At 60.1% G+C, this 27,066-nt stretch overlaps 1 protein-coding gene across 4 annotated transcripts in view; it reads right to left on the bottom strand.

Annotated features, from left to right (window-relative positions):
• RGS12 (regulator of G protein signaling 12) overlaps window positions 1–27,066 on the bottom strand; it is a 116,921-nt gene that overhangs the window by 89,148 nt on the left and 707 nt on the right. For 3 of the 4 annotated variants that reach the window (XM_049630213.1, XM_049630216.1, XM_049630217.1), the window contains exon 2: window positions 3,706–5,674. In XM_049630213.1, the coding sequence (XP_049486170.1) occupies window positions 3,706–5,577 (1,872 nt within the window). In that variant the 5' untranslated portion in view covers window positions 5,578–5,674. Of the gene's footprint in view, window positions 1–3,705; window positions 5,675–14,835; window positions 14,968–15,251; window positions 16,634–27,066 lie in introns of those variants that run through there. The other variant, XM_049630214.1, reaches the window with a different exon arrangement.

Genomic DNA, 27,066 nt, shown 5'->3' with positions numbered 1-27,066 from the left:
GAACCCAATAAAACACCATTCATTAGCACTTATTTTGAGATGAACTGGGTGTCCCATCACCACTGCAGAGGAGACAGGTCACAAACCAGTCTATGCAGGACAGACCGAGAGCAGTCTCAGCGTGAGCACTTATTTGCACTGGAACTTGGGCAAATCCCCTGACGCATAAAAACCTGACTGTCCTTGTCAGTAAGATTTAAAGATAAAGACACCCAGCCCGACGAGCTCACAGAACCCCTCTCGGGTCAACTGGTGAGCGCCAGACTGTCATTTTCCAACAGGAGAAACACACCGATGCCACTGCGCTCTCTCAGCCTCTCGTCACGGCCCGAGCCACGACAGCCAGCACCTCACTGTCACCACGCTTGCGCTCAAGGTGAGAGATGGCTACCGAGCAGCCAGAGACCCTCACAGGGACACGCGCGGGTCTTGACAAAGGAGCGAAGGCAGCGGGGTCGACACACAGCGCCAGAACCCTGGGACGTCCACGTGCAGAAAAATGAACGTGGACACAGACCTTCCAGCCTTCGCAGCAATCAACCCCAATGGGGTCATTCACCTAAATGGGAAATAAAAAACTATAAAACTCGAAGACGACACAGGAGAAAAGCTAGACGACCTTGGGGTGGGTGGGGCCTGTTCAGAGACAGCACTGAAGGCACAATCCGTGAGCGAGAGTCGATCAGCTGGGCTGCGTCCAAATGGAAAGGTTCTGCTCTGGGAAAGACCACGTCAAGAGAACGAGACCAGCCTCAGGCTGCAAGCACAAGACAGGGGAGCATGGAGAAGGTGGTCAACGTCTTGGTCACCAAGGAAATGCAAATCAAAGTAACAGCGCGACCCCCACTGCACACCCGTCTGAACAGCCAAATCCAGGACTCTGCCCCCCCCCCCCCCCCCCCCCCCACACACACACACAGGGCGAGGACACAGAGCAACAGGAGCTGCCGGTCACGGCTGGCGGGAACTCAGAATCGCGGTGCGGCCGCTTCGGGAGATCGGCGGCGGTTTCTCACGGAAGTAAACATCCGCCACCGGATCCCGCAATCGCGCTGCTTGGCGTTTACCCAAAGGAGCCGACGGCTTATGTCCACACCAAAAGCTGAGCTCGGGTGTGAACGGCATCTTTATCCATAATCACCAAAACCCAGGAGTAACTAACGTGGCCTTAGCAGGTGACGGACGAATAAGCCGCGGTCCCTCCAGACGGCGGGATATTACCTGGCGCTAGAAAGAGACGAGCCATCAAGCCGGCAAGAGACCCGGAGGAAGTGTGGACGCGCATGACTGAGGGCGAGCGGCCGGTCTGAAAAGGCCGCACGCCGTGTGGCCGACCATCCACGGGACATTCCCGAACAGGCAGGACGGCGGGGACGGTAAGATCAGCGGTGGCCGGGGGCTGGGGGCCGGGGAGGGCAGAACAGCTCGGGGCCCAGGGGTGTCGAGGGCAGTGGACCGCGCCGGGCGAGACCGTAACGGCGGGTCTGCCTGCCATCACGCGTGCGTCCGAGCCCGCGGAAGGCACACGCCGAGAGGGACCTTGACGCGAACTGGGGACTCTGGGTGATGACGACGCGGGGGTGGAGGTCCGTCAGTCGTAACGAGGCAGCTCTCTGGTGGGGGTGCTCACGGGGGGAGGCTGTGCACGTGTCAGGGCAGAGGGTATGTGGGAAGTGTCAGCACTTTCTCAATTTTTATCGTAAGACTAAAACTGCTCTAACGACATTAAATCTTAAAAAAAAAAAAAAAAAAGCCCACGGTTTGAATCATGACCCTGCTTCGTCCTGTTAAACCTTAAACCTTAGAGAAGTCACTCAGCCCCTCGAGGACAAGTCACCTCACTTGCGGAACGGGGGCCACAGCACCCCTGCCCCACGGGTTCCCCGAGGTCAGAGCTGCACCGGGAGCGGTCTGAGATGGCGGGAGCTCCACAGCATGTAGACAGGGCCTTCACCTCGGACGAAGGGCGGGCGAGGGGGCACCCGGTCCACAGAGAGCCGCACAAATCCCATTTCTGTCCACCCGTGTGATCGGGCGCTGACACACCAGCAGTGGGGCTGGAGAGTGCATGCACTAGTGGGACACGTGCTCCAAGAGGTGCTGACGCGTCTGATTTCGGGAAACGGTGGCCACCTTCCGGGCCTCCGCTTCCCAGCTCACCCCAGCTGACGGGAGGCTCGGGTGGGAGAAGCCCACGCCACAGCCGGCTCGGCGGGGGCAGGTGGGAAGGAGCCGGGCGGGGGCGGCCGTGCCCCGAGAACACAGGCCCCGTGCGGTTCAGCCCCGGGGCGGCGGGGGGACGAGGGATGGGGTGTGCTTGTGGCAGAACCACAAGCGCCCGCAGTTTAGAAACAGGAGTCGAAAACCCACACGATCACAACTGTTTATAAAAACAAACATCCATCCTTAGATACGTGGAAATGTGGCCATGGCCTCCTGGAGGAGGTAAAGTTGGGGGGGAGTCTGTCCGTTCCTCCCGCTTTCTGTTGTCTTTAACGTGTCTTAGGGTGAAAACTACGACACGGGAAGGGTGTGATTGCCAACAGAATATTCGCCAAGCCGCCCCTCCCCTTTCCTCTGTCCCGGACCCTGCCCTCACCTGCCAGCCGCCCTCGGAGGGATTCGTTGTGACATTTTCCACTGTTGAGAACCAGGACGCGGACCCAAGCAGAAAAGGAATTTTACAATCACGAAAGTCCTCCGAGGAAAGTGCCTTGGAAACACCGCTCCACGGTTACAGCGACCGCCACACGGTGGCTCTCGGCCTGTCCCACCAGTGCCGCTGGCCACCCCCCTGCTGAGCAAAGTCCCGCACGCTGACTCCTGCCCTCGGGCTCCACACCGAGCTCCCGGGGGGGAGGCAGAGGGCCCCAAAGGGACACAGGCACGTTCAGGGCAGTGCCGGCCCCGGCGGGTCCCCCTGATGCTCATCTGTGGCGAGCAGGGAGCCGAGCCACCAGCCCACTGCTGAGTTCAGCTGCCACTTTTTTCACAGCAGGATTTTCCAGATGAAGGACACAGAGCAAGGATCCACACCCTGGGAAGCATCCTGTCCTGAAATCAACAGTCTCTGTGCTTCAAGAATTTTCTCACCTCAGGGGCGCCTGGGTGGCTCAGTCCGTTAAGCATCTGGCTTCCGCTCAGGTCATGATCTCGCAGTTTATGAGTTCGAGCCCCACATCGGGCCTGCTGCTGTCAGCGCAGATCCCGCTTCAGATCCTCTGTCCCCCTCTCTCTGCCCTTCCCTCGCTTACGCTCTCTCTCTCAAAAAAATAAATAAGTGAATAAAACATTAACAACCAAAAAAAAAACCAAAAACAAAAAAACTGTGTTCTCACCTCAAAAGGGCGTGCTGCCCGAGCCCACAGATGGCATCGGCTCTGAAGGGGCCAGGGACAGGACCGTCCCAGGCACCGGCAGCAGGAAACGGCCCGAAGGAAGGAGGGCCTCAGCCCAGGCTGCGCCACCCGCCCCGCCCAGGTGTCCCGCCCAGGGCCCGAGAGAGGGGGCAGCACCCAGAGGGCTCCCCGGCAGGACAGAGCCTGCAGCACGTGACCAAACACACCCCGTGGTGGCGACAGAGGCACAGGGCAGCCCGACGGAGCCGGGACTGGAGACTCGGCCGTCAACACGCTCCGCTCCACCAGGGACAGAGCGCGTCACAAACTCAAGCTCACGTGTGTAGACCGCGCCCAGCGGGCTTACCTTTTTGTCCTCCTTAGTCTTTCTAACTTGTCGATGGGGGCCGAAAAGGTTCTGCACCCCAAAGGCCTTCCTGGGCCAGTCCCTCTTCTGGGTGCTCAGCGGGGCCTGTGCCAAGCTGCCCTCCACCCGGTAGCGGTCCGCGGGAATCTTGCTCATGGGCGGGGGCAGCGTGCCGCAGTTGACGCTGGACCGCCCGTCGGTGGAGTCCGTGTACGACTCCTGGTCACTGGCGTGTCCGCACGGCCACTCCTGCAGGACGTGCACCGGAAGCCACCGCTGGCCATGGCCCGCGGCACCCCTCTTGGAAGGGGGGACCGAGCTCCGCGAGGAGGCCGGGGGCAGCTCCACGTGAGCGGCGGGCCCTAGGTGCTTACCGAAGTCCCGGCACCTGTCCGCCTGCGGGGCGGCCTCGAACGGGGGGCCCCCCTCGGGGTCGAGGCAGAAGGCCCCGCCCCAGGGGGCGCCCCGGGGCTGGGAGCCCCTCCCGCCCGCGCCCTCCCAGCCGCCGCCGCTGCCGGGGCCGTGCCTGCCGGAGCCGGCACCCAGGTCGACCACCAGCACTCGGCTGCTCCTTTCCTCCTGGTGGAAGTTGCCGATGCCGCTGTCGCTGTTGCTGCTGGTGCTGGTGTTCTGGTGGGCGTCCGCGTCCCCGTCGGCAAAGGCCCGGGCCCGCACGCCCTCGATCAGCTCGCCCATGTCTCTGTACAGGACGGAGATGAACTGGAGGGCCGGCAGGCAGGATGCGGGGAACTCGAGGCAGCCGCCGGTGTCGGGGTCGGCCGTGCACTCCAGCCCAAACCGCCGAGCGATGCCCTGGTGGATCCTGTGATTGAACAGGTCTGGATCCACCATGAACACGTGGCAGGAAGTCCGCAAGGCGCCCTCGTCCTCGTGCGCCAGGCTCCCGTCGTCGCTCGTCTGCATGGTCACGAGCCCGAAGAGCCGCCGGTCGTCTGGGCACACGGCGCTGAAGGCCAGCTTCTCGGCCGGGTACTCGGCCAGGACGGCAGCCTGGTCGGTGCAGAGCCGCACGCGGTCGTGCAGGACCCTCATGGTCACCAGGGAGTGGATCTTCTGCTCCGCCCGCAGGCGCCGCAGGCAGCCACGGATGGCCTGTAAGCTGTCGGACTCCAGGTTGCAGCTCGTGGAAGGAAGTTCGATGGACCCCAAGTAGCCCACGACCATGGCCACGTTTAAAATACTCGCATCTAACGCAAAATCTTCGTGATTCTCGGGGCCGATACTGAAAACGGAATCGTCATTCATAACTTTTGATATTTCCTCCTTAGAAAGCAGGTTGGGATTCGGGTGATTTACGCTTTCACGTCCAAGGTCGAATCGCGCGGCAGCTGACTCCGAAAGGGATCTTTGTTTCGATTTCAAGGGCTCGGAACTGCTTGCACGGAGACTAGGATTTTCAAAGATCATATTGAAAATCCCACCAGACTGCATTTCTTCCACGACTCTCTCGGCTCTGTTTATACCTAACGCTTTCGAATCGAGTTTGGGCTTGAGCCAGCCTTTTCCTTCGTAAAATCCAACCTCTTCATCACTGGAACAGGACTCCACGTGGCCGAGGCCCTCGCCAATCACCATGTGCAGGACACCAGAACATTTCCCGATTAATTTCACCACGTCCTCATGGGATGCTTTCTTCACGTTGATTTCGTTGACGGCAAATATCTGGTCTCCGGCCCGGAGGCCCACAAAGTCCGCGGGGCTCCCTCTCAGGACACAGCTGAGCACGCACGGCGCCTGGCCAGAGAGCGTGAAGCCATACCCTGCCCGTCCTCTGGCCACCTCCACACTCCTCAGGCGAGGGGGCGCCGGCCCGTGAGGCGGACGCTGCACCGCGTCCCCTGCTCTATACATCTCGCCGGGCCTGCGACACCAGGGGCATAGCTCGTTAGTCCAGCGGCCGCGCTCAGGGAATGCCTGAGCCTACCGTGCTGCTTCTTGAAGTGACGCCCTGAGGGAGAGAACAAACGGCCTGTTATTAAACATCCCGTGTTCCCGTTGCTTACCGGTATCTCCTAAACATAAAAATGTAGCTCGTGACAAAAGCCACCACAGGAAGAGTCTCTGGTCACCACACAAATGTCTGAGTGAGAGAGAAGCAGCAGCCTGCACAGGGAACCTTCAGGTCAGCCTAAGAAACTTCCCACGAGCAGACAGCGTGTCTCCCGGAAGGGACGCCCGTCCAACCGTTCAGGGCCGAGGAACACAGGGCGGTGGCAGTGCCGCCTGCCCGGATGGGAAGTCCGAGGGCCGCCGCAGGGGAGGCTCCCAGCTCCTGCGCAGGCCCAGGCACCCCTCCCGGCCACCCCGACGGCGTCTTAACCGGAGGGGAGGAGCCAGAGCGAAAGGCAGCGCGGGCCACACACCTGGGGTAGAAAGGCACCTGGGTGACCTGGCCGACCCCCCCGTTTGATCACAGCCCCTCCGTCACGACCAGTTCTCCCTCAGGGAAGAGTCAGCTTGTGTCTCTCATATCCCGCCACCTCCCTCGATTAATTGCCTTCGAACAAGATACCATGTGGGGGAAAATACGTCAGTCTGAAACCACCTCAGTCAACCACAGAGGCCACCGGACAGAACAGGTAAAACAACAAAAAAGCGAATAGGAACCTTAATCCTTCCAGGGGATGACTTCATCATTAAAAGTACTGGTTGTCACAGAAAACACCTGCGTCAGGGTCCCAGGCCCAGCCCAGACCTGATGCCCCACGAGGAGGACACACAGGACGCGGCACAGTCATGCTCACGGCTGGGATTTACCCCGGTGAAATCGAGGCACCATTGGCACAGGGTAAAGCGGGGGGGGGCGGGGGGGGCAAGTCCCGAGGAAGCAGGCGCCAGCTGCCAGCATCCTCTCCCGGGGCGTCAGGTGGGGCGCGTTGTGACAACACGTGCGGGGTCTCGTCCGCCAGGGGAGCGCGTTAGAGACGGAGCTGGAGAACAGAAAGGTTTGCTCCGAGGCGGCCCCACGGGCGGACGGGTCTCGTCCGCCAGGGGAGCGAGTTAGAGACGGAGCTGGAGAACAGAAAGGTTTGCTCCGAGGCAGCCCCACGGGCGGACGTGGCGACACAGAGAACGTGGTGTGCGGGACGCGGGTTTGAATAAAATCATCCTGGGAGGTAAGAGTCACAGGAGAACACTTTATTTCTAAATCGCCATATCGCTTAATACCTAAGTGGCGATAAATTAATCATTTCAGGACTATGGACATCCAACTATTCGCTAGTCGTCACTAGAAACGCGTATATTAAAGTTGGCCAAGAATAGTGTCTTAGGGTCTCTCATTGGGCCTCTTTCTTCCAGGCCGAATGGTGCTCCCCCACCAGATATGCCCAACCCCTGACGCCCCCCTCCAGGAGCCGCCATCCAGGAGCTTATCCTGGATGATCCGGGCAGGCCCCAGGGTCACAGGGTCCTCACCAGAGGCAGGCAGGAGGCTCAGAGTCAGAGAGAGGCCGAGGCCAGAGCAGCAGGCTGTGAAGGCAGAGGAAGGGCCACAGAGCGCACAAACAGAGCGCCTCTAGAAGCCACAAAAGGCGAGGGGACAGACTCTCCCCTGCGGCCCCAGGACGAAGGGCCCTGCCCGCACTGTGACCGCAGCAGGTGACACTGATTTTGACCGGCCACCCCCAGAACTGAGGGAATAGAGGGAACGGAGTCGTGCCGCGGTCACTGTTCCGCAGCCACGGAGCCTGCGCTAAGGCAACCAGCCTAGTGCTGGGGGAGGGGGGCGCACAGGTGCAGGGAACAGCATGGGGGGGGGCGTGACCCCTCCCAGGACAGGGGCCAGCGAGCCCCTCCTGCCCTCCTCGGTGACAGAAGACCTCCCGGCCACCCGTCTGTAATCCCTCCACACGCCAGAGTCGTGGCACTGAGATGTGACCCAGGGTGACGGTCCTCTTTGTGGCCTGCCCAGATATTTCTGGTCGACTCGCACTGTCGTGTCCCGCTAACTCCTTCTAATTCATCCAAGTCACGTCTCCGTGCCTGCAGCCACACTTTAGAAGCACAGCCTACATGTTAACTTTTCCCTAAACCGCATCAGCTCATAGTAAAACGAGCGGGGCAGACGGGGAAATCCAGAAGAAACCACAGGGCACAGTTTCCAACGCCCACGGGCATTTCTGCCATCTGGGCCACTCAGGTGCCTGTTCTGGGCCCCTTTCCTCCACCAGGAGATTCGGGGTTAGTGAGTCCAGCCGCCTGTTTTGACAAGGTCCCACCCCCACCCCACACACCTTCTGGGTGATTCTGACAGGTGGCAACACCCGGACGGGCTGCTGTGGGCTGAAGGCATGTCCCCACTTTACAGGGTGTTGAAATGCTACCCCTGGTGTCCTCGTAAAAGAGGAGAGAGGGACCTCGCCCCTCCCCCCGTGGTCCCTGCTCTCCGCCTCGTGACGACAGGAGAAGGCGACCATCCGGAACCAGGAAGTGTCCCCGCCACACACTGGCTCTGTGAGCACCTGGCCCTTGGTGACAAACAGGCTGTGGTTTAAGCTGCTCCGCACGCGGTGTCCTGCAGCAGGCCGAGCGGACAAAGACACCGTCCAGTCCGGCCTCCTCCTTGCACGGAAAAGGGGATCGAGGCCAGAAAGGAGCGACAGCTTCCCAGCAGCACAGACAGTAGGACGCACGGTCCCCTTCTCACTGCGCCCACGACCAGGATCAGTCCCTCCGAGTGACAATGTCACTCCTTTACCGACTCATGCCTCAGACTGGAGGGACCTAGAAGTAAACACACACCGGCTGCCCGGATGCTTCCCCTCCTGCCCCCCCCCCCCTGAGGTTGAGGTCGGGATACAACGGTCCCATGTGTGCCCAGCCCGGGCCGGCAGCGTCCCAGACCCAGAAGCCACAGACGGGCCGGGCCCTGAGCAGCCCACAGGCCCCAAGGAGGGAGGCGCAGGAAGAGGCAGACAGTCCCCAGACTGCGCTGTGTGCTCGGTGCCCGCAGGAGGACCGGCAGTCCCTCCCCCCACGGCTCGGCCCCCACCCCTCCCCGTGCAGGGGGGCGTTTTGTGAGGACGGCGCCCCGGCTCGCCACGACTGCGCCACCAGAGTCACATTCGCGGTGCGACAGGCACGGAGCTGAGCACGGGGCCGAAAGGCCAAAGCCACACAGCACAGCACCCACGGTGCGCGGCGGCCGGAGGGAGACCGGGAACTACCGGGCGGGAGGAGCGGGGAGCTCGGGCACAGCGCCGGGCGCGGAGGAAGCGCTCGCGGTGGGGGGCCTTCCAGGGCTGTTCCCGGGACTTTACACGTAGCAACACGCGTGTCCGCAAGCCACGGCGCCCTGACGTGGGTACGACCGTTCCCATTTTGCAGATGAGCAAATGGACACACGGAAAAGCCGAGTAACTTCCTACGGCTGCGCAGCTAGTGAGCGTCACCGGTGGATTTGAACCCAGCTCTCTCCGTCTCCACACAGAGGGGTCCCTAGAAGAGGCAGAGGCAGCCCTGGGGCTGGGACAGCAGGCGCTACCCGTACGCACAGCCCCTCCAACGCCCGATCCCTCGATCCCTCCGCGGCAGGCGCGGCAGGCGCTACCCGTACTCACAGCCCCTCCAACGCCCGATCCGATCCCTCGATCCCTCCGCGGCGGGAGCCTGGCGGCACCACGCCACGCCCTCCGACTGGGACCCTCCGGCCAGCAGACCCCGCCCCTCGTACCCTCCCCCTAAGCCACCTCCAGCCACCGAACACCACCAGGCGCCACCTCCCCGCAACGTGCACGGGGACCCGACGCATCCCCCGCGCAGTCACGCACCCCAGGACGCACGCTGACCGTCCCTGCATCCCGGCCTCACCCAGTCTGATCGCTCCTCGCGGCCCGCCGCCTGACCTCCGGAAAGCTCCCTAGAACCCAGGACACGCTCCCTGCCCTCCCCGAAACCTACACCAACCTGGGATCTGCCCTCCCCGGCACGGCAGGTCCCCAAAACGCCCGAGGACGAGCTGGTGGGGTCCTGGCTCACCAAGACCCCTCCGGGCCGTTAGCAGGCACCAACAACCAACGTCCCCGCTGACCTTTCACCCGTAAGGGGCCCTTCCCGTTGCCCTTGACCTGGCCCACCACCCGCCCGATGCCTGTGCACAGCGGGGGCTCCAGCGGGACTGTGGGTGGGACCTGGGCAAGGCCAGGACTGCCACGTGAGGGAACGGGCCCTTCCTTGGAGGACCCCACGGCTCAGGGACAAGGGCACTGGGAGGCGCCCGCGGACTCGCCGGCTGCACACCTGCGGCTCAGGGAGCGCCTCCAAGTGACCCGAGGGCACAGCACACGCGGCAGGGACCCGAGGGCAGTCTCGGCCCCCACCCGCTGTGCCCCATAAAATGGTGCCACCAGCTCCATGCCCCTGTCCCTCCTCCCTCCAGGACCCCTTTCCTCTCTAGCTTCAAAGTCCTCCTCTCGTGGGTGACCCTAAGGCCTAACAGCTGAGAGCCCTCCCCGCAGCTACGAACCCATTTCCCACACTCGGCCACCCACCACCTCACTCTGCGCGACAAACACGCCTTTTGCTAGAAGCACCTCCTCCCCCTCCCCCACCCCCCCTCCCCCTCCCCCCCCTCCTCCTCTTTGGTCCCTGACTTCCACCTACCCCACCCCATCCATCTATGCACCTAGGACCGCACGCCTCCCCTGGGCCCAGGCCGCACCCCCTCCCCCACCCTACCGGCCCCTGCAGTCCACCAGCTGTGCCACCCCCAGCCTCCACCATCCCTGAGCCTCCTCACCCCAAAGCCTCCTCCTCCTCACCCTGGCCAGCCCTCTCAGGGCCACCTGTGTCCTGCCGGCTCCTCTCCGACCGTGGCCTCACCCCTGCTCCCTGGTGACCCCTGCCCTTCCCCCTCGGCCTCCCGTCCACCGGGAAAGAGCCCGCTCAGATCCTTGTTCACCCTCACATCCTCCGCGCCCACCTGGGGACACCCCACCCCAGGGGAGCTGGCGGCGGGCTTTCTCCACAGCACGTGCTGTGCGGCCACCGTTGCCCGGGGGGCCTGGGCCCCGCCCCGAAGTCATGCTCCTCAGCCCCTGAGGGGTCCTGCTCCGCTCATGAGCACCCGAACCCACCCATCTTCGGCCCCCTGCTGCTCTCCTTTGCAGGGAACAGACAAGTCCCGCCAGCCCAGCAGCCACGCGGCCGGTGTGCACAGCCTCCCCCCTCCCCCCCTGCGCACACCCTCCCACTTCGGGTTGGCTTCTCCGCCTAGGCCTCCCCCCCAGGCCCCCACTCTCTCAGGAAGCTGCCACGCCCACTGCCCTTCTCCCCTGGCGTGACGTGGCTCCCTCTCAAGTGGGCCACCGCACAGCTTCTCACAGTCCCCGAGCCCCTCTGAATTGGAGAGGAGGAAAGCTCTCGCCGGTCTCATCTTCCCGCAGCGCCTCTCCTCCCCTCGGCAGCGCCTCCAAGGCTCACCCTCCTGGGGTCTCCGCACCCCGTCTCCCACCCTCGCCCTCCCTCTGCAAACGGGCCTCCGGCCCCTCGTGCCCGCAAACACGCTCGCCTGGCCACCAACGAGCCCAGGGAGCCGCGTCCCACAGACTCTGCTGGGTCTGCATTCCCTGGCTTCTCAACAAACTCAACACGCTGCGCCTCTCCCTTCCGGGTCCTGCTCTGCTTGGCCTCGAGTGTGGGGGGTCCCAGCTCGCTCCCTCCGCCCCGAGCGACTGGACCCCTCGAGGCCAGGGTCTCCCACATGCTGATCTCCCACCCACACCCTCCCGCAAGTCTGGGGGCACCTCAAACTTAACGGTCGAAACAAACTCTTCCTCAAAGCTGCTTCTGTCTCAGTGACCAGCCAGACACACGGGCAGAAGCGGACACAAGCGGGGTCTCAAAGAGACTCCCGGAACCCCAACCAGGACACACACACATGCACAAAGAGGCGGCCTCAGGAAAAGGCTACCACAAACAGAAGAACAAGTGAACAGAGCCTACAAAACCCCAAACACAGGGCAGCCTCTAGAGGGAGCAGGCGGACCAGGGGGACCAGGGGGACCAGGGGGACCAGGGGCGGGATCGGTACAGAATAGGCTGGAGCAGGAAGCCGCCAAGGGGACAAGCGGGACTGGAGGGGAAGAAAACGTGGATAATTCGGTGATAAGTCTCTCTGTTCGTCTGTCGCTACATCACCCACAGAGGGCAGCCAGAAAGGGTTCCCCAGGTTTGTAGGGTGCATTTGGGTTGTAGGACTTAAATTGTACATTATGTGGAAAACAAAATTCTCTTCAGAGAATCTTGGAGACAGGTCCAGAGATGGGGGGCGGGGCATGGAAGTGATGGATGGATGGAGGGAAATGGGGGGGGGGATAGATGGAGAGATGGATGGATGGATGGGTGGATGGATGGACAGATGGAGGACGGAGGGAAGGACAGATGGATGGGGAGGGAGGGGGGGTGGACAGAGGGGTGGGGGGGGGGGTGGGGGGGTGGATGGACAGACTGACTAAATTCATTAGTGGTAGTCAATGTTTACCCAATAAAACCTGGTTGGTTAGTTGGTCCAAAAATTAACGGACTCTTTTCCCGAGCTACAGACAAACGGGAACCTTCAAACAAAGTGGCCACCAAATGCTGCGCAGGGTAAGTGAAATGAGTCCCATCAAACTGTCAGAGAGGGGCGCCTGGGGGGCTCAGTCGGTTGAGCGTCCGACTTCGGCTCAGGTCACGATCTCGCCATTTAGGAGTTCGAGCCCCGCGTCGGGCTCTGTGCTGACGGCTGGGAGCCCGGAGCCTGCTTCGGATTCTGTGTCTCCCTCTCTCTGCCCCTCCCCCGCTCATACTCTGTGTCTCACTCTGTCTCTCAAAAAATGAATAAACGTTAAAAAAATAAAATAAAATAAAAACTGTCAGAGAGAGAAGACAGGTCTTGTATGAAGGAACAGAACCTGCCAGAAAACACCAGAGGACGGCAGAGCCCTGGGAGCTTCTGCGGCTCCCCACAGGCGGGCGGAAGAACAAACACGCGAGCGGGGAGAAGGCGGCTGACCGGCAGGCCCGGGTGTGGTGTCGCGGCAGGGTCACGGCGGCCGTGTCCCCACGCTGTGTCCACAGGGCGCCCGCGGCCTGGCCACGCTCCCCACGTGCGGCCGCCCCCTCCAGCACTCGTGCGAGCAGCCGAGCCGTAAACCCGTCCCCGAGACTTCAAACCTGTGGCAGCTCCACAAGGGAAGGGTGGCCTGTCCCAACACGTCTGTGAGCGCGACGGTCAACGAACGGCAAGGGAGGCGCCGAACGAGGCATTCTGTGTGTGAGTCTGCCCGTGGCGACGGCGGTCGCGATGAACTGCGTGTCCCTTGTCTGGGAGCAGCCTCCCGTTCGTGCCGTTTGTTGGACTCGCCGGGCGCGTTTCTTTTTATTCACCCGTGGCGCAAGCTCGAGCCGGCGCAGGGCTGCCTTGGGGCGGTCGGGCCGCTGCCCCCACGTCCGCGTCGGCAGAGGCGCCGACCGAACTCACCCGAGCCAGCCGGCCGGGTGCGCGGCGGGCGATGCTCCCAGAGGTCCCCACCGGCGTCCACGGCGCGGCCCTGACACGAAGAGCCCGAGAGACACCAGCAGTGCGCCGTCGACGAGCCCCCGGACGTCCTAGAGGGGTGGGCTCGCGCCCCCCACGGACCGGGCAAGGGAGATTTCCCGTGCCCTCCCTAAAAGACATCTTGGGCTCGGGGGCGAAAGAAGGACACTCTTCTAAAACGGCTACTGGACGGCAGTGCCTTCCGCGTGTACAATCTCACGCTTTCCCCTAAACACCCGAGGCCCTACAACGGCTCTGCTGATACAACGGAGCAAGCCGGTGCCTGTCCGCATCCGTTCCACAAATACCGGGGACCCAGCCGGGCACCTGCACACCTGCCAGGCAGCACTGACGCACCGAGGACCCCTCGTGCCCTCGCACGCCCTCGTCAGCAGCAGGCGTGTCTGCAGCGGCCGTCCCACGCTCTGCTGTAGGTGGAGGGGCTGAGAGCGGCCTCCCCGGGTCAGGATGGGGAGCGGCGGCGCTCGGGGGGCTGTGCCCGGGAGCGACATCCGGGCCGCCGACCCACGCCCGGAGTCCGTCTCCGTGGCGGGACTCGGGACTTGGAGCCGGCGCTGCCGTGGGAGGGTCTCGGGAGGAGTGTTCTGCACGTGGGGGGGACGGGGCTCACTGGGGCCGGAGGCTGGACGGTGACAGAGCCCCCTGCCGCCTCTCTGTGTTTGTGATACAAGTCGATGGCACCCTCCTCGTCGTCCCGCCCTCGGCAGTCCCTCCCCGTGGGATCCGGGCTGAACTTGGCGCCTCACCCCTAGTAAACAGGGCAGAAGGGAGGAGACGTCACTTCCTAGAGCACTACAGACACTGGTTTTTGTCTTCCTCAGCTTTCCCTCGCTCACGCCGAAGGAAGTCAGCTGCCGGGTCGCGAGCTGCCCTAAGAAGCAGCCCCCGCGGCAAAGAACGATGTCTCAGGCCGCCAGCCGGCGAGGTCACGAGGCCTGCCGGCAGCTGCGTCACATCTTCCGGGGCCGCCGCCCCCACGAGAGCCGAGCCCGGATGCAGACCGTCCCCCGCTGCGGCCTGGCCACCACCGCGGGCACAGCCCTGGGACAAAGGACCCAACTAAGCCTCACAGTGCCGACCACAGAAGCTGCGAGGTGAGAAACGCGGGTCGTCCTCTGCCGCCACGTGCCAGGGACTACCTGTTACGCAGCAGCGGTGACGAGCAAAACCGTGAACGATTTCACTTGACTTGCTCTCACTCCTACTATCGACACAGAGCAGCCTGCATTTGTTTCCGGGCAGCAATGCATGCTTAACGCTCCGAAATACGTTCCCTCAAACCTAATCTGTGATGTGCTGAGTCAGGAAATCATACCGTGCACACCTGAGAGAAACGGACGACCGAGCGGAACACGCTGGCTGAGGGAAAGGGCCACCGGATGACTACCTCCCCGCTGGGACCTCGCAGGTCGCGCCAACGAGGAAAGCGAGGCTGCCCAGTCATGACTGAACACACTCGGCTAATTCCGCTTGGGCCCGTCGGCACGCCCCCGGCCGCCTCTCGCTTCGCTGTCAGCACGTGAGAGGCTGACCTCCCTTGAGGTTTTTCTACCGACAAAATTACTTACCTGGCCCTCAAAGAGTCTGTCTCGGTTCCTCAGTGGCCTCGTCCCCCAATGTGACGCCAATCCAGCCTGAGGGGCAGCTCAGCAGCCACGGGGATGATTAGTGTGTGTGCTTGTTGACTGATTTATAGAAGGCTGAACAGAAGAGCACAATACAGAAAATGCTCCAGCTCGGCACTTTGTGATTATGCAGCCTTTGTGCGTGGGGCTTTTTTTAATGCCGGTTCCTGAGGTTTCAACACTTCACGTCCAAAGAAACCAAGAGGCCAAGCCGCAGGGACCTCGGATCTGAGAGCGCGACTTGTCTGCCCTCCTGGCCGGGCTCCCCACTCCCCAGGAAGAGCCTGCCCCTCGCTAAGCAGCCCCCCCAGCCCCCCCCCCCACCCCCGCGGGGATCAGCAGGGGAGACCAGAACTTACTCCAACAGCAAAGCAGCTCTCGGATCAGGAAACAGGGCGATTATAAGCAATCAGGAAAGAGGAGAAAGAAATAAGAAAAAGAGAGAAGAGCTTAAACACTGGCAACTTGAAGGTCTCGTCTCTCGGAACACATCAGAAAAACGTATGTACAGTTACTACCCACAGCCTAATAGCATTAGGAATTCCGAAAACACCGAAAATACCGTGGAGTCGAAAAAAGAGTTATGCTAATGTCATACTGACTACATAAAGAAAGCTTGAAACACTAGCCGGAAACTTCCCCAGCCTCCTCCTTCAGGAGAACTTTCGTGGCCCTGAGTGGGCGGTGGTGCGGGTGGGGGTGGGGGGGCGGCTGAGCCCCCCTCGGCCCCTGCTCCCCAGTCCTAGTCACAGGCCCCAGTCATGGCTCGGTGGCCACACAGGGAGGCCCGCGACCACCGCAAGTGCCCAAAGCCCTCCAGACACAAGGGCCTGCGGGGACAGGATGGTGCCCAGCGGCACAGGTGTCCCCGGCCGGCTCCCGGTGTCCCACCTACAGGCCCCGGCCGGCTCCCAGCAGCAGTTCTAACCCAGCACTGGCCCTTTTCCTAGCGTGAGGAGGACAAAGTCTACATTCGGCAGAAAGACTATCATTTAAATTACAAAGGTCCGTTTTACTGGCTCAAAAACACTCATATATCTCCTGAGGGATTCTAATCTTTTGGGACATAAAGTTTACATCAAGCAAAATCTGTGGGCGAGCCCATCAAGAGGAGCAAACGTCACATGCTCTCTCATCTCAAAGAGAAATCAACACGGGAGACCTCGACCACTAGGGCAGTGCGCCCTGTCATACCGGGCTCACAGGGGCTCGGGGGTGGGGCAGTCTGCAGCCTGGGACGACACCAGGCATGGGCGTCCACATCCACAACCAGCGTCCCCCGAGCACACGCAGGGGCCCGGTCACTGGCCTGCCCCGCGGACTCTCCCCTGTCGTTCTGCACTCCCTCCGCCGTGCTGGACGGCACAAAGCTACTGAGGCGGGGGCGCCGCGACGTGACTTCCTTTATTCACGTCACATGAAGGACGTTTTCCACACAAGAAGGAGTTTAAGAAAGACCTCGATTACGGAAGGAAGCTCGGCAGGAGGGAGGCGAGCCAGACCCCCAGCGCCCCGCAGCAGCCCGCCGTCACCTGGCCTCCGGGGCAGAGCTCAGCCCCGCGCCTTCTCCCGCTCACTCCGGCACCTGCCCTGAAGCCACCAGGCCCGCCTCCACCTGCCCGCACCTTCCCTCGGGCTCATCTCCAACCAGTAACGCTGGCCCGCTTCTCTGGGGACCCAGCCTGCCTGCCGAGGCCAGCCCAAACCGCAGTGTGCCTGGCGGGCAGGCCTGTGGTCACCGCCTCAGGACCGTCCCGCGCCTGCCTCACCCGTGGGCGCCTTCATTCGTTCGGCGGCTGCGGACCGGCTCCTTCGGCAGCACAGGAAGACCGTTCTCAACAGTGACAGTGACGGCCCCGCCTCCGTCCCGGTGCCAGCCGCTGCTGGCGGACGGCACGGCCACCCACGGAAGGTCAGGGGGACGCACGGGAGACCACGCAGCCCGACTCCTTCGGAGAATTCACTCCTCCCCATCCTTCACCGCTCCCCGGCTCAGCTCGGACCCCACTATCTCCTCCAATGCCCACGGACGCCCCAACTGTCCTGCGGACCGGCGGGCCCACACGCCAGCCGCGTCTGCTGTCAGCCCAGGGGTGGCACTAGGTCACCTCCGACGTCCTTCTGAGGGAGCGGCACCCACACTCGGAGCACGTGTGGGCATCGGGACCCATCCGCGAGCAGGGGAACGCGGGGCCAGGCAGGATCCGGATCCACTCAGGGTCCACCTGCCAGAGGTGAGGACACACCGAGGCCGTGAACTTCAGAAGTCCTAACGGAGGGGAAGCGCCACGCCGACCAGGAGCTCAGAGGAGGGCCGGAAGCCGCAGCCCGCCCCCGCCCAGCCCCCACGGCCAGGACCCAGCAGGACCCAAAGGGCAGACTGAGGCCAACCTACCCCCGCAGCCAGCGGGCAGACCTCCCGGGAGCCCGGCTTGCTCTGGGCACCTGCCTGACCACTGCCGAGAGTCAGGAGCACGCCAAGCGGGAACTGCGACCCTCCAGGATCTGTAGCTGATGGGCCTGGGGGGCTATTCTCCATTCCAGAAACAAATTCTAGCTCAATATCTTGAAATACGGGGGCTAAGCCATCTCGATTTTCCCTTCCTGTTGTTAATTGACTTTCTTTTTTTAAATATTTATTTACTTATTTATTTTTAACTTTTTTTATTTTTTGAAGGAGAGAGAGACAGACAGAGCAGGAGCGGGGGAGGGGCAGAGAGGGGGGAGACACAGAATCCAAAGCAGGCTTGGGGCACCTGGGGGGCTCAGGCAGTTAAGCCTCCTACTTCAGCTCAGGTCATGATCTCGCGGTCCCTGAGTTTGAGCCCCACATCGGGTTCTGTGTTGACAGCTAGGAGCCTGGAGCCTGCTGCGGATTTTGTGTCTCCCTCTCTCTCTGACCCTCCCCCACTCAGAAAAAAATAAACATCAAAAAAAAAAAATTAAAAAAAAAAAAAAAAAAAAAAGAATCCAAAGGAGGCTCCAGGCTCCAGGCTGTCAGCACAGAGCCTGACACGGGGCTCAAACCCACAAACCACGAGATCGTGACCTGAGCCACCCAGGTGCCCCCTGACTTTCCTTTCTTATCTCTACTCAATATTTATTGTTTGTGGTTTTTCAGCCCGGGCACAGCGGGACTACGGAGTTGTCGGCTTTAGCGAGTTAAACATACAGGACACCCGGTGAAGTGTGAATTTCAGGTAAAAAATGAGTAACTTTTTAGTCTAAATATGTCCCAAATACTGCATGGTGTTTTGTCTGACAAATCTAGCCGAAGGGACGGAGGAGGGGGAGGCCCTCATGGTGACTCAGTAGCCCTTGGTTCCTCTCCGCGGGAGCCCGGCCGTCTCCCATTACCTGCACCCGGACTGTCACCTCCGTTCCCGCCCCCTTCACCCTCCCCCTTCGCCCCCCACCTCCCCGCACCTCTCCCGACCCCTCACAGCCGCTTCCTTGGGCAGAGTGGACGGCGGCAGGCCAAGGACAGGAGGGGACGAGCCAACCCTGCGTCCACCTGCCCGCCGGCCCCCCTCACTCAATCCCCTGCCCTCGCCTGCCTCCTTGCCTCACCCCTGAACACCTACGAAAGGCTGAGAACGATTTTCCTCGTCAACAAACGGGCCTTATGTCAGGCCCCCCACGTGACATTCTCCTGCCCACATATAGTCTCGGCCATTCCCTACAGGAATCTGGAGGAACAGGCAGGGCTGACAGAAATCCTTCTGCTCTCCACATCTTTCTCTGTCACTCCCAGGAAGACAGGACAGGCCACAAACACGCCCAGTCCCGGTGCCCACGTCAGCGTGGGGAAGGCTCGGTCCCGCCCACGGGGAGGCTGAGGGCAGAACCCCATTTGGAAGCAATGGAGGAGGGGTGACCAGAGGGGGTCGCGCGGGCAGGAGGCCCCGCCCCCTGGCGACCCCACCTGGCTCCTCACCTCCCAGGTCCTGGCAGGGCGTCGTGGGCTGATGGTGGCCCCAAGGACGTCAGGCCCTAATCCGCAGAACTTGGAAACGACCCCCTTTGGAAACAGGGTCTTTGCGGGCGGGCGGGCTTACGTTAAGGATTCTGAGACAGGAGATGCTTCTGGATGATCTGGGCGGGCCCCGGACGCCATCCCAAGTGTCCTTATGAGAGGGAGGCGGAGGGGAGGTCCGACGCAGGCAGGGGAGAGGTCACGTGAACACGGAGGCAGAGGCGGGGCGGTGCGGCCACAGCCCATGACCACCAGCGGCCCCCAGAAGAGCCCCGAAGGGAGCACAGCCCTGCCGCCACCTGGATGCGGACTCCTGGCCCCCAGAACGGCAAGAGAACAAATTCCTGCTACTTGGAGCCCCCCGGTTTGTGGGGCTTTGTTACCACAGCCGCAGGAGACTACCACGACAGACGGGCGCAGGGAGCCCTCCTCCCCCTGGGCCCCGGCCGCCCTCGCCTCTCAGCGAGGAAGCCGACGGGCTGCTGAATGCTGAACCCCACAGAACCGGCTGTGACTCTGAATCTGGCTGGACTCCAGGCAACCAGGGACGCGGGGCTCTGGGGAGCGGGTGGTCTGGGCACCTGCCCAGTACCTCCCGGGGAACATGTGTCCCGGGCTCAGCTCCTCTGACCGCGTTCAGAGAGGAGCCACAGGGGCGCCTGGTAGCTCGGTCAGTGAAGCGTCCGGCTCTCGATTTCGGCTCAGGGCACGGTCTCATGGTTCGTGAGTTCGAGCCCCGCACTGGGCTCTCTGCTGTCAGCTCAGAGCCCACTTCGGATCCTCTGTTCCCCTCTCTCTGCACCCCACCCCGCCCCCCGCTCGTGCTCACTCACACTCTCTCTCTCTCTCTCTCAAAAATAAATGAACATTAAGAAAAAAAAAAAGACGTGCTCCACAAGGTCTGAGCCTCCCACCTGGGCACCTCCGGGGCACATCCACTCAGGCAACGACACCGCAAGCCCGGACGTGACGTCACTAACGGTCACCGACAAAAGTCCCCCACATGAGACGCACACACGCTATCCTAGCTGACCCTCACAGGGGCCCCATCCTTCACCTTACCTTCGACGGAAACCGCGCACGGAAAGCATTTTGCCCCGGGTCTAACTGGACGGTGGGGTGGAGGACACGGTGCCTGAGCCAGTGGTCTGCGTCCTTCCGCTCCGGCCTCAGATGGAGCCCCACGCCCAGGCAACTCAAGCCGGGCCCCGGGGTCGCCAGCCCGAGAGGTCACAGAAGAGCCAGCCCTGGGCTTTACGATGTCCTGGGTTTGTTAAGGAAAAGCTTTTAGACTAGAGGCGCTCACTCCCTGGTTCCCGGATTCTCCTGACGAGAAACAAGTGAACCCAAAGATCGATGCCTGGCTACTCAGCAAAGCACGAGGAGGTCTAGCAGTGAAGCAAAGAGCCTCACGCGTTCTCCCATGCTGCTAAATCAAGTTCCGGCCGGTTACAAGATACGAAAGCCAACCATCTGAAGGCAGCTGAGAAGGCATCTGAAGGTGGAAAGCAGAGGGGTCGTCCCCTAAAAGAACGGGTTGCCCTGGGTAAGACACGCGTTCGTACAGACGGCTGGAACTCTGGTGGAAGGCAGCAAGCCTCCTAGCTTCACGGCCGAGAACAGAGTTTGGGCACGGCTGGAAGTGAGGGGGACACCTCAATGTCTCAGAAAGGAGGCAGCCTGGAAGACAGATAGCCCTGAGGTGGGTCTGTAAACTCGGCCAGCCCCTGAGCTGCCCCAAGGAGCAGAAGCGAGGAGCTGGTAGGCCAAGTGCGCGAGGCAGAGACGAGAGCGGAGATCTCAGTTTGAGTCAAGACAAATTAACTTCCGGAACAAAACGCAAAACTCTCCAGAAGTGAGAATCACCACAGTGGACCGTCCACGACGCTCAGCACATGATCAAGGATTACCCGATGTTCACAGAAACGGGAGGATGACCCACAGTCAAGAGAAAAACGAGTCCACAGAAATTGATCCTGAGAAACCCAGGGGTTGAAATTAGCAGATAAGACCTTAAGGCAGCTAATATAAAGTGAAAACTTTAATGCAAAATATGATCACAATAAACAGATGACATATCTCAGTAGAGAAACAGAAACTATAAATAAAAGTAGGCACCAGGCTGGCTTAGTCAGTACAGCATGCGGCTTGATCTCAGGGTCACGAGTTCAAGCCCCGCACTGAGTGTAAAGCTCACTTTAAAATTTAAAAAAAAAATTTTTTTGTAAAGCAAGTGGAAATTCTAGAAATAAAAACTACAGTAACTGAAATGTGGAAACTCACCAGATGGGATTAAGAACAAACTGGAGGCAGAAGGAGGGGTGAGTTAACTTGAAGACAGATTAATAGAAACTACCCAATATGAAAACTGACAAAAATGATTTTTAAAATGGACAGAGCCTGATGCCCAGGAGGACAACATCAAGCACCAACAATAAATGTAATAGGAACACCAAAAGGAGAGAATAAATGAAATAGAAAAAAATACTTGAAGAAACCATGAACGAATTTTCCCCAGACTTGGTGAAAACTTACAAACGTATAGATCCGAGAGGCTCAACAAAGCCAGGGCAGGATGAATACCAAGAAAACCGTCCCACGCATATCGCACTCAAGTGCCGAGAGATAGGGGTGCCGGGGGCTCCGTCAGTGAAGCGTCCAGCTTTTGGTTTTGGCTCAGGTCGCGATCTCATGGTTCACGGGTCCGAGCCCTGTGTCGGGCTCAGTGCTGACGGCACGGGGCCTGCTTGGGATTCTCTCTCCCTCTCAAAATAAATAAATAAACTTCGAAACACGAAACAAAACAGAAGCCCTGAAAGACAAAGACGAGAGCTGGAAAGCAGCATCGCCACCTAACACACGGGACGCCACGGCTATGACAGGGTTTCATACAAATGCAGCAGCCAGAAGACGCTGGCAACCTGGAATTCTACATCCGGCAAAGAGATCCTTTAACACTGAAGGAAAATAAAGGCATTTCAGATAAATGAAAACCAGGAGGATTTGTCACTGAACAGGCAAGAAATGCTAAAGCGTTTCAAGCGGAAGAGAAAGGATACCAGACGGAGACACAAATCTGCAGGAAGGAAGGAAGCACACCAGAAGCGGTGGACGTGTAAGTAAATATTTTAAAATATTGGTGTTTCCCTCTTAATTTCTTTTCCGATGTTTTTTTACATTTATTTATTTTTTGAGAGACAGAGACAGAGCACAAGTCGGGGAGGGGCAGAGGGAGAGGGAGACACAGAGTCCGAAGCAGGCTCCGGGCTCCAAGCCGCCAGCCCAGAGCCCGACGCGGGGCTCGAACTCACGAACTGTGAGATCGTGACCTGAGCTGAAGTCGGTCGCTTAACCGACTGAGCCCCCCAGGCGCCCCCCCCCCTTAATTTTTTTCAAATACGTGAGTTTTCAAAACAAAAATTATGGAGCACCTGGGTGACTCAGTCAGTTGAGCATCTGACTCTTGATTGAAGCTCAGGCCATGATCTCACAGTTCGTGAGTTCGAGCTGACAGCACAGAGCCTGCTTGGGCTTCTCTCTCTCTCTCTCTCTCTCTCTCTCTCTCTCTCTCAAAATAAATAAATTTAAAAAAAATTTTCAGGGTATTCCAAATAGGGGTGCCTCGGTGGCTCTGTCGGCTAAGCGTCCGACTCTTGCTCTCAGCTCAGGTCTTGAGCTCAGGGTCGTGAGTTCGAGCCTCATGTTGGGCTCTGCTCTGGGCGTGAACCCTACTTAAAAAAAAAAAGGAATATTCCCAATATTATTTATTCCCCACCCCCAAGTTGCTTTGGAGGAATTTGTGTTTATTATTTATCAGCTAATAAAAAAATTCTTCAATTTGGGGGAGGGATATTTAAACACTGAAAAATGTAAATGGATAAAACGTTCACATTCAAAAGCCAACACTGTCAAACTGGATACATGATCGGGACTCAACCGTAGGTTTTATAAGAAGCTGACTCTGAACACGAGGACACAAACAGGCTGAGCACAAAAGAACGGAAGAGGTGTGCCGTGCAAACAGTAAGCGTGAGGAAGCTCGGAGGGCTGACTTAATATGAGGCTTCAAGCCCCATTCATCAGCACAATCATCCCCACAAACGTGTGCCAACTTAATAACAGATTCACACACATGAACCAAGCGTGAAGGAGCAAAAAGCGGAAACGGACCAATGCAGTCAGTGTTGGGAGATGCTGAAAACCTTTCTCAGCAACTGGTGGAAACCTCCCGAGTCCCTCCCACCCAACATCAGTAATGACACAGGACATGTGAACACTACGTGATATTTCTACGCGCCCGGCAGTTTTAGGTGTTTGAGATCAGCCATGAATGCTATTGAGGAAGACACCCTGGTCTCATGGAAGAGATGGTCTTATGGTCTTAGGAAAAATGGGGGGGGGGGGGAGAAGGAAAAAAGAAAACCAGAATAAAAACTTGAAGTATGTTTACTATCTTCCAGAAAAGAAGGTCCTAAATCTCTGAATAAAGAACAAGATGATATTTTTTTTTTTAAAAGAAAAGGGAAACCAAAACAGAACTCTTGAAAACGGAAAAGGATAATGGCGATAAAGGGACTAACAGAGGGCTGGGAGACAATGGGACACAATCTCCCGAGAGCTGAGCAAACGTCTCCCAGATCAACAAGAGGAGAAAAGAGATCAGGGGATTAGCAGGTCAGCCAGGAGATCCCAATTCCAGATACACGGAGTTCCAGAAAGAACTCAAGATTGAAAGCAGGAAATTCTCACGGGAGTAACAGAAAAGTCAGTCCCCAGGCCGAAGGGCCCCACCCCGTGCTCAGCACAGCGGCACAGCGTTGAGAACAAGCACCATCATGGGCTAGTTCGGGGCACGGGAGGAGCAAGCGAAGCCCCCGTGAGCTTCCTGGGGCCAGATCACAGACGGGACAACTGAAGTCAGAACGGCACCCGTGATGGAAATGGAAGACCACGAAGCAACATCTTCAAAAACCGGAGAAAATAGGGGCACCTGGGTGGCTCAGTCGGTTGAGCATCCGACTTTGGCTGAGGTCATGATCTCACGGTTCCTGGGTTTGAGCCCCACGTCGGGCTCTGTGCGGACAGCTGGGAACCTGGAACCTGCTTCTGATTCTGTGTCTCCCTCTCTCTGCCCTTTCCCTGCTCACACTCTGCCTCTCTCTCTTCCTCCCTCTCAAAAATAAACATTAAAAAATTTTTTTTTAAAAACTGAGAAAATATTTTTCAGTATTTTCAATATTCTACACCCAGCTAAACCAAAAGTAACTGAGGAGTGAAGATATTTTCAGAACCAAAGATGAGAGTAATATCTACGTAATGTCCCTTAACTATCCAGAATACCTCCTTCAGCAAAACGAGGAGTGAGCCCAGGCGGAGAGAGGGGTCCAGAGTGCGGGGACCGACACAGAGGGACAGTGGCACAGGGGACGCTGGGCGACAGCCGTGCAGGGGCCTTCCCGGGACCAGAACAGACTGGGGCAGGACGCGGGACCCCGGGAGAAGACGCCCCAACAGCAGGCACCGCCACAATGGGGGTGTAAGGCAGGAGAGAGTTCTGGAATAGGCGGGTGGCAGGGCCGGGTGGGAAAGCTGCTGCACTCAGTGTCCTGGCCGGTCGGTGACAAACCATCCCTAGGGTCAGAGGTTTAACCAAAAGCTATGACTGTGGTGGGAGGTGGAGGGAGAGGAAGGGGTGGAGGGGCCTTGGGAGAGCAGAGGTTCCGCCGCACCTGTGGCAAAACGGAAAGCTCAGACGACACTGCAGGAGGCGCGGACGATCTGTCGTCTTGGCCCTTCACCCAGCGTCCTGGAGGGGTGATCACGACCCAGGTTGAGGGACAGCAAGATGCAGAAAAAGGTGAGTAGCATGGTGTGTGTGTGCACACGTGTCTGGGGGTGCCTCTGTGTCTGTGGGAAGGTGTCCGTGTGTGCCTCTGTGGGGATCTGTGTGCGTGTGTACCCCTCAGTATCTGCGTGGGTGTCTTGTGTCTGTGTGGAGGGATAGGTCTGTGCGTGTGCGTCCGTGTGTGGGTGTGCCTGTGTGTGCACATCTGCGTGTGTGCGTGTGTGCGTGTGTCTATCTAGAAATGACCGTGTGACAGGAACACAGCCGGGGAAGGGTGTAGCTCGGGGGTCACCATGGTTGGAGGCTTGGGGACAGCCGAGCCATGGGATGGGAGACGGAAGACGGCCAGAAAGGACAAAGCACCTGTCGTCTGTGGGAAAAGCTCCGCCCGGTGCACAGGGACCAACGGATCAGGTGACCTTTTGAACGCGTGAAGCCGGAAATCACATGGGCCTGTGTACAGAGAGCGCATCTCAGGAGAGACTCCAGTTTTCATCAGACGGTCAAGGGAGCAGCGACCACGCCCCACCCCCCAAGCAGTAAGAACAAGTCGCCTGAGGCCGATCTTCTGCCCGGGCCACCGGCCCCACCCCAGAAGCTGTGTGAGATGAAAGGCGGTCCTCCCAGACCCCGGGTGCGAGCACGGCGGGGGGCTGGACAGCGGTCCCGAGACTCAGGTCCCAGTTCCCGGACCGGGAACACCACCGACAGGCAGCAGGGACTTGGAGGTGTGACAACGTGCAGGTGGCAGAGGCCCCAGGTCTGCAATCGCAGGGGCCCTTGTGGGAGGAAGGCAGGGAGCCGGGGAGCCGGGGACGCGGGGCCCAAGGACAGAGGACGGCCCCCAGAAGCTCAGAGGGGACGGATTGGGCTCTCCCGGAGCGAGGTGTCACTCAGTTTCGGCCCAGTGACACCCATCTCGGACTTCTGGCTTCCTATGCGGAAGCCCCGAAGTTTGTGGTGACTTGTTACAGCAGCCACAGGAAACTCTTTCAAGCGCTAATTCGAAAAAGAAACGTTTACAGGACTTCCACCAAGTCAAAGAAAAGGTAAAATGTAACAGGGCACCTGCTGCACCCACCGCCTGCCGCCCCGACACCCTGTTTTCTCCTGCGTCCTCACTGTCTGCCTGGCCCGGTTGGTTCTGACACAGACGGGGCGGGAGACCACACAGTCGCAAAGTGAACCCCTGTCGTCTTCCCTGGGAGGGTGGGAGGGACGGCCGCCAGCACGCCTGTCCCTCCTGTCCCTCCCGTCCCTCCCGTCCCTCCCACGTGCGTCCTGCAGCCTCAACCAGCCTCCCCCCTGCCCGCCCCCCCCACGCCCTCCGGCATCCACAGCCAGCGCCCAGTCCCGGCCCTACAGCCTCATCTGCTCCCCGGCCCTCCCTTCCCAGCAGCCTTCATTCTAGAAAGTGGGAGCGAGGCCTGCCCTTGACCCTGGGGCTGCCAGCACCGGCAGCTGCCCTCTCTCTGCCGCGCAGGCCTGCTCGGTGCCCCTCTCCTCACCCCGACCCACCCCACGACACAGCCACCACGGCCGCCCCGCGCGTCCAGCCCAAGTCCACGGCCTTCCCTCTGGCCACCACGGCCTCCCTCGCCCCGCTGGTCCCCATGGCCCCAGAAGTGCCCACGTCCCTCACTGCCCGTCGGCCAGGGCCCTCGCTGTGGGCACCCAAGCACTGGGCCGTCCACCTGAGGAGCGTCCCTCAAGTCCGGGTCCCGCGCCGAGCCCTGCGTGCCTGCGGTCTCTGGTCGTCAAACCCACCGGGTGGGGTGGCATTTTTATGAAGTTCACACGGTGACAATTATGTTTCCACAGTAAAACTTTAACCACGCCCTACTCCCCCTCCCCTCCCCCACTGCCCGTTCCAGACGCCAGGACCCCTCCCCGTGCGCTTCACCCCACGGCCAGGGTGGGGGTGCTGCCCCCTCCGCTGCGCCCCTCCTCTCCGGAGCCGGCCCCCTGCGGGACCGCCGGCCTCCCCCTGTGGGCCCCGCCCACAGCACACGGTGACCACGGCATCACTGACACGGGCCGCTCCCAGGGCCCCGGACAGACCCCTCATGACCAAGAGCGGCCTCCTGGCAGGCCACGTTCCCGAGCCATCCTCTAAGGGGAACTGAGGCACGAGTGGGCGGTCACCTGCCCAAGGCCTCATCCCAGGAAAGTGGCCGGGCGGGTGCCAGGCCAGGAGGCACACTCGGAAGCCCCTGTCTGCACCCAACTCTGGGGCTGCTCTCCATCTACACCCTACAACCCTGGGGTTCTGTCTATACCCCACAACTCTGGGCCGCTCTGTCCGCACCCCACAACTCTGGGCCGCTCTGTCCACACCCCACAACTCTGGACC

Source organism: Panthera uncia, chromosome B1 (assembly GCF_023721935.1).
Source record: "Panthera uncia isolate 11264 chromosome B1, Puncia_PCG_1.0, whole genome shotgun sequence".
In the NCBI taxonomy this organism is placed as follows: domain Eukaryota; kingdom Metazoa; phylum Chordata; class Mammalia; order Carnivora; family Felidae; genus Panthera; species Panthera uncia.
The sequence above is the reverse complement of the archived record's forward strand: the minus strand, read 5'-3'. Positions and strand labels throughout refer to the sequence as shown.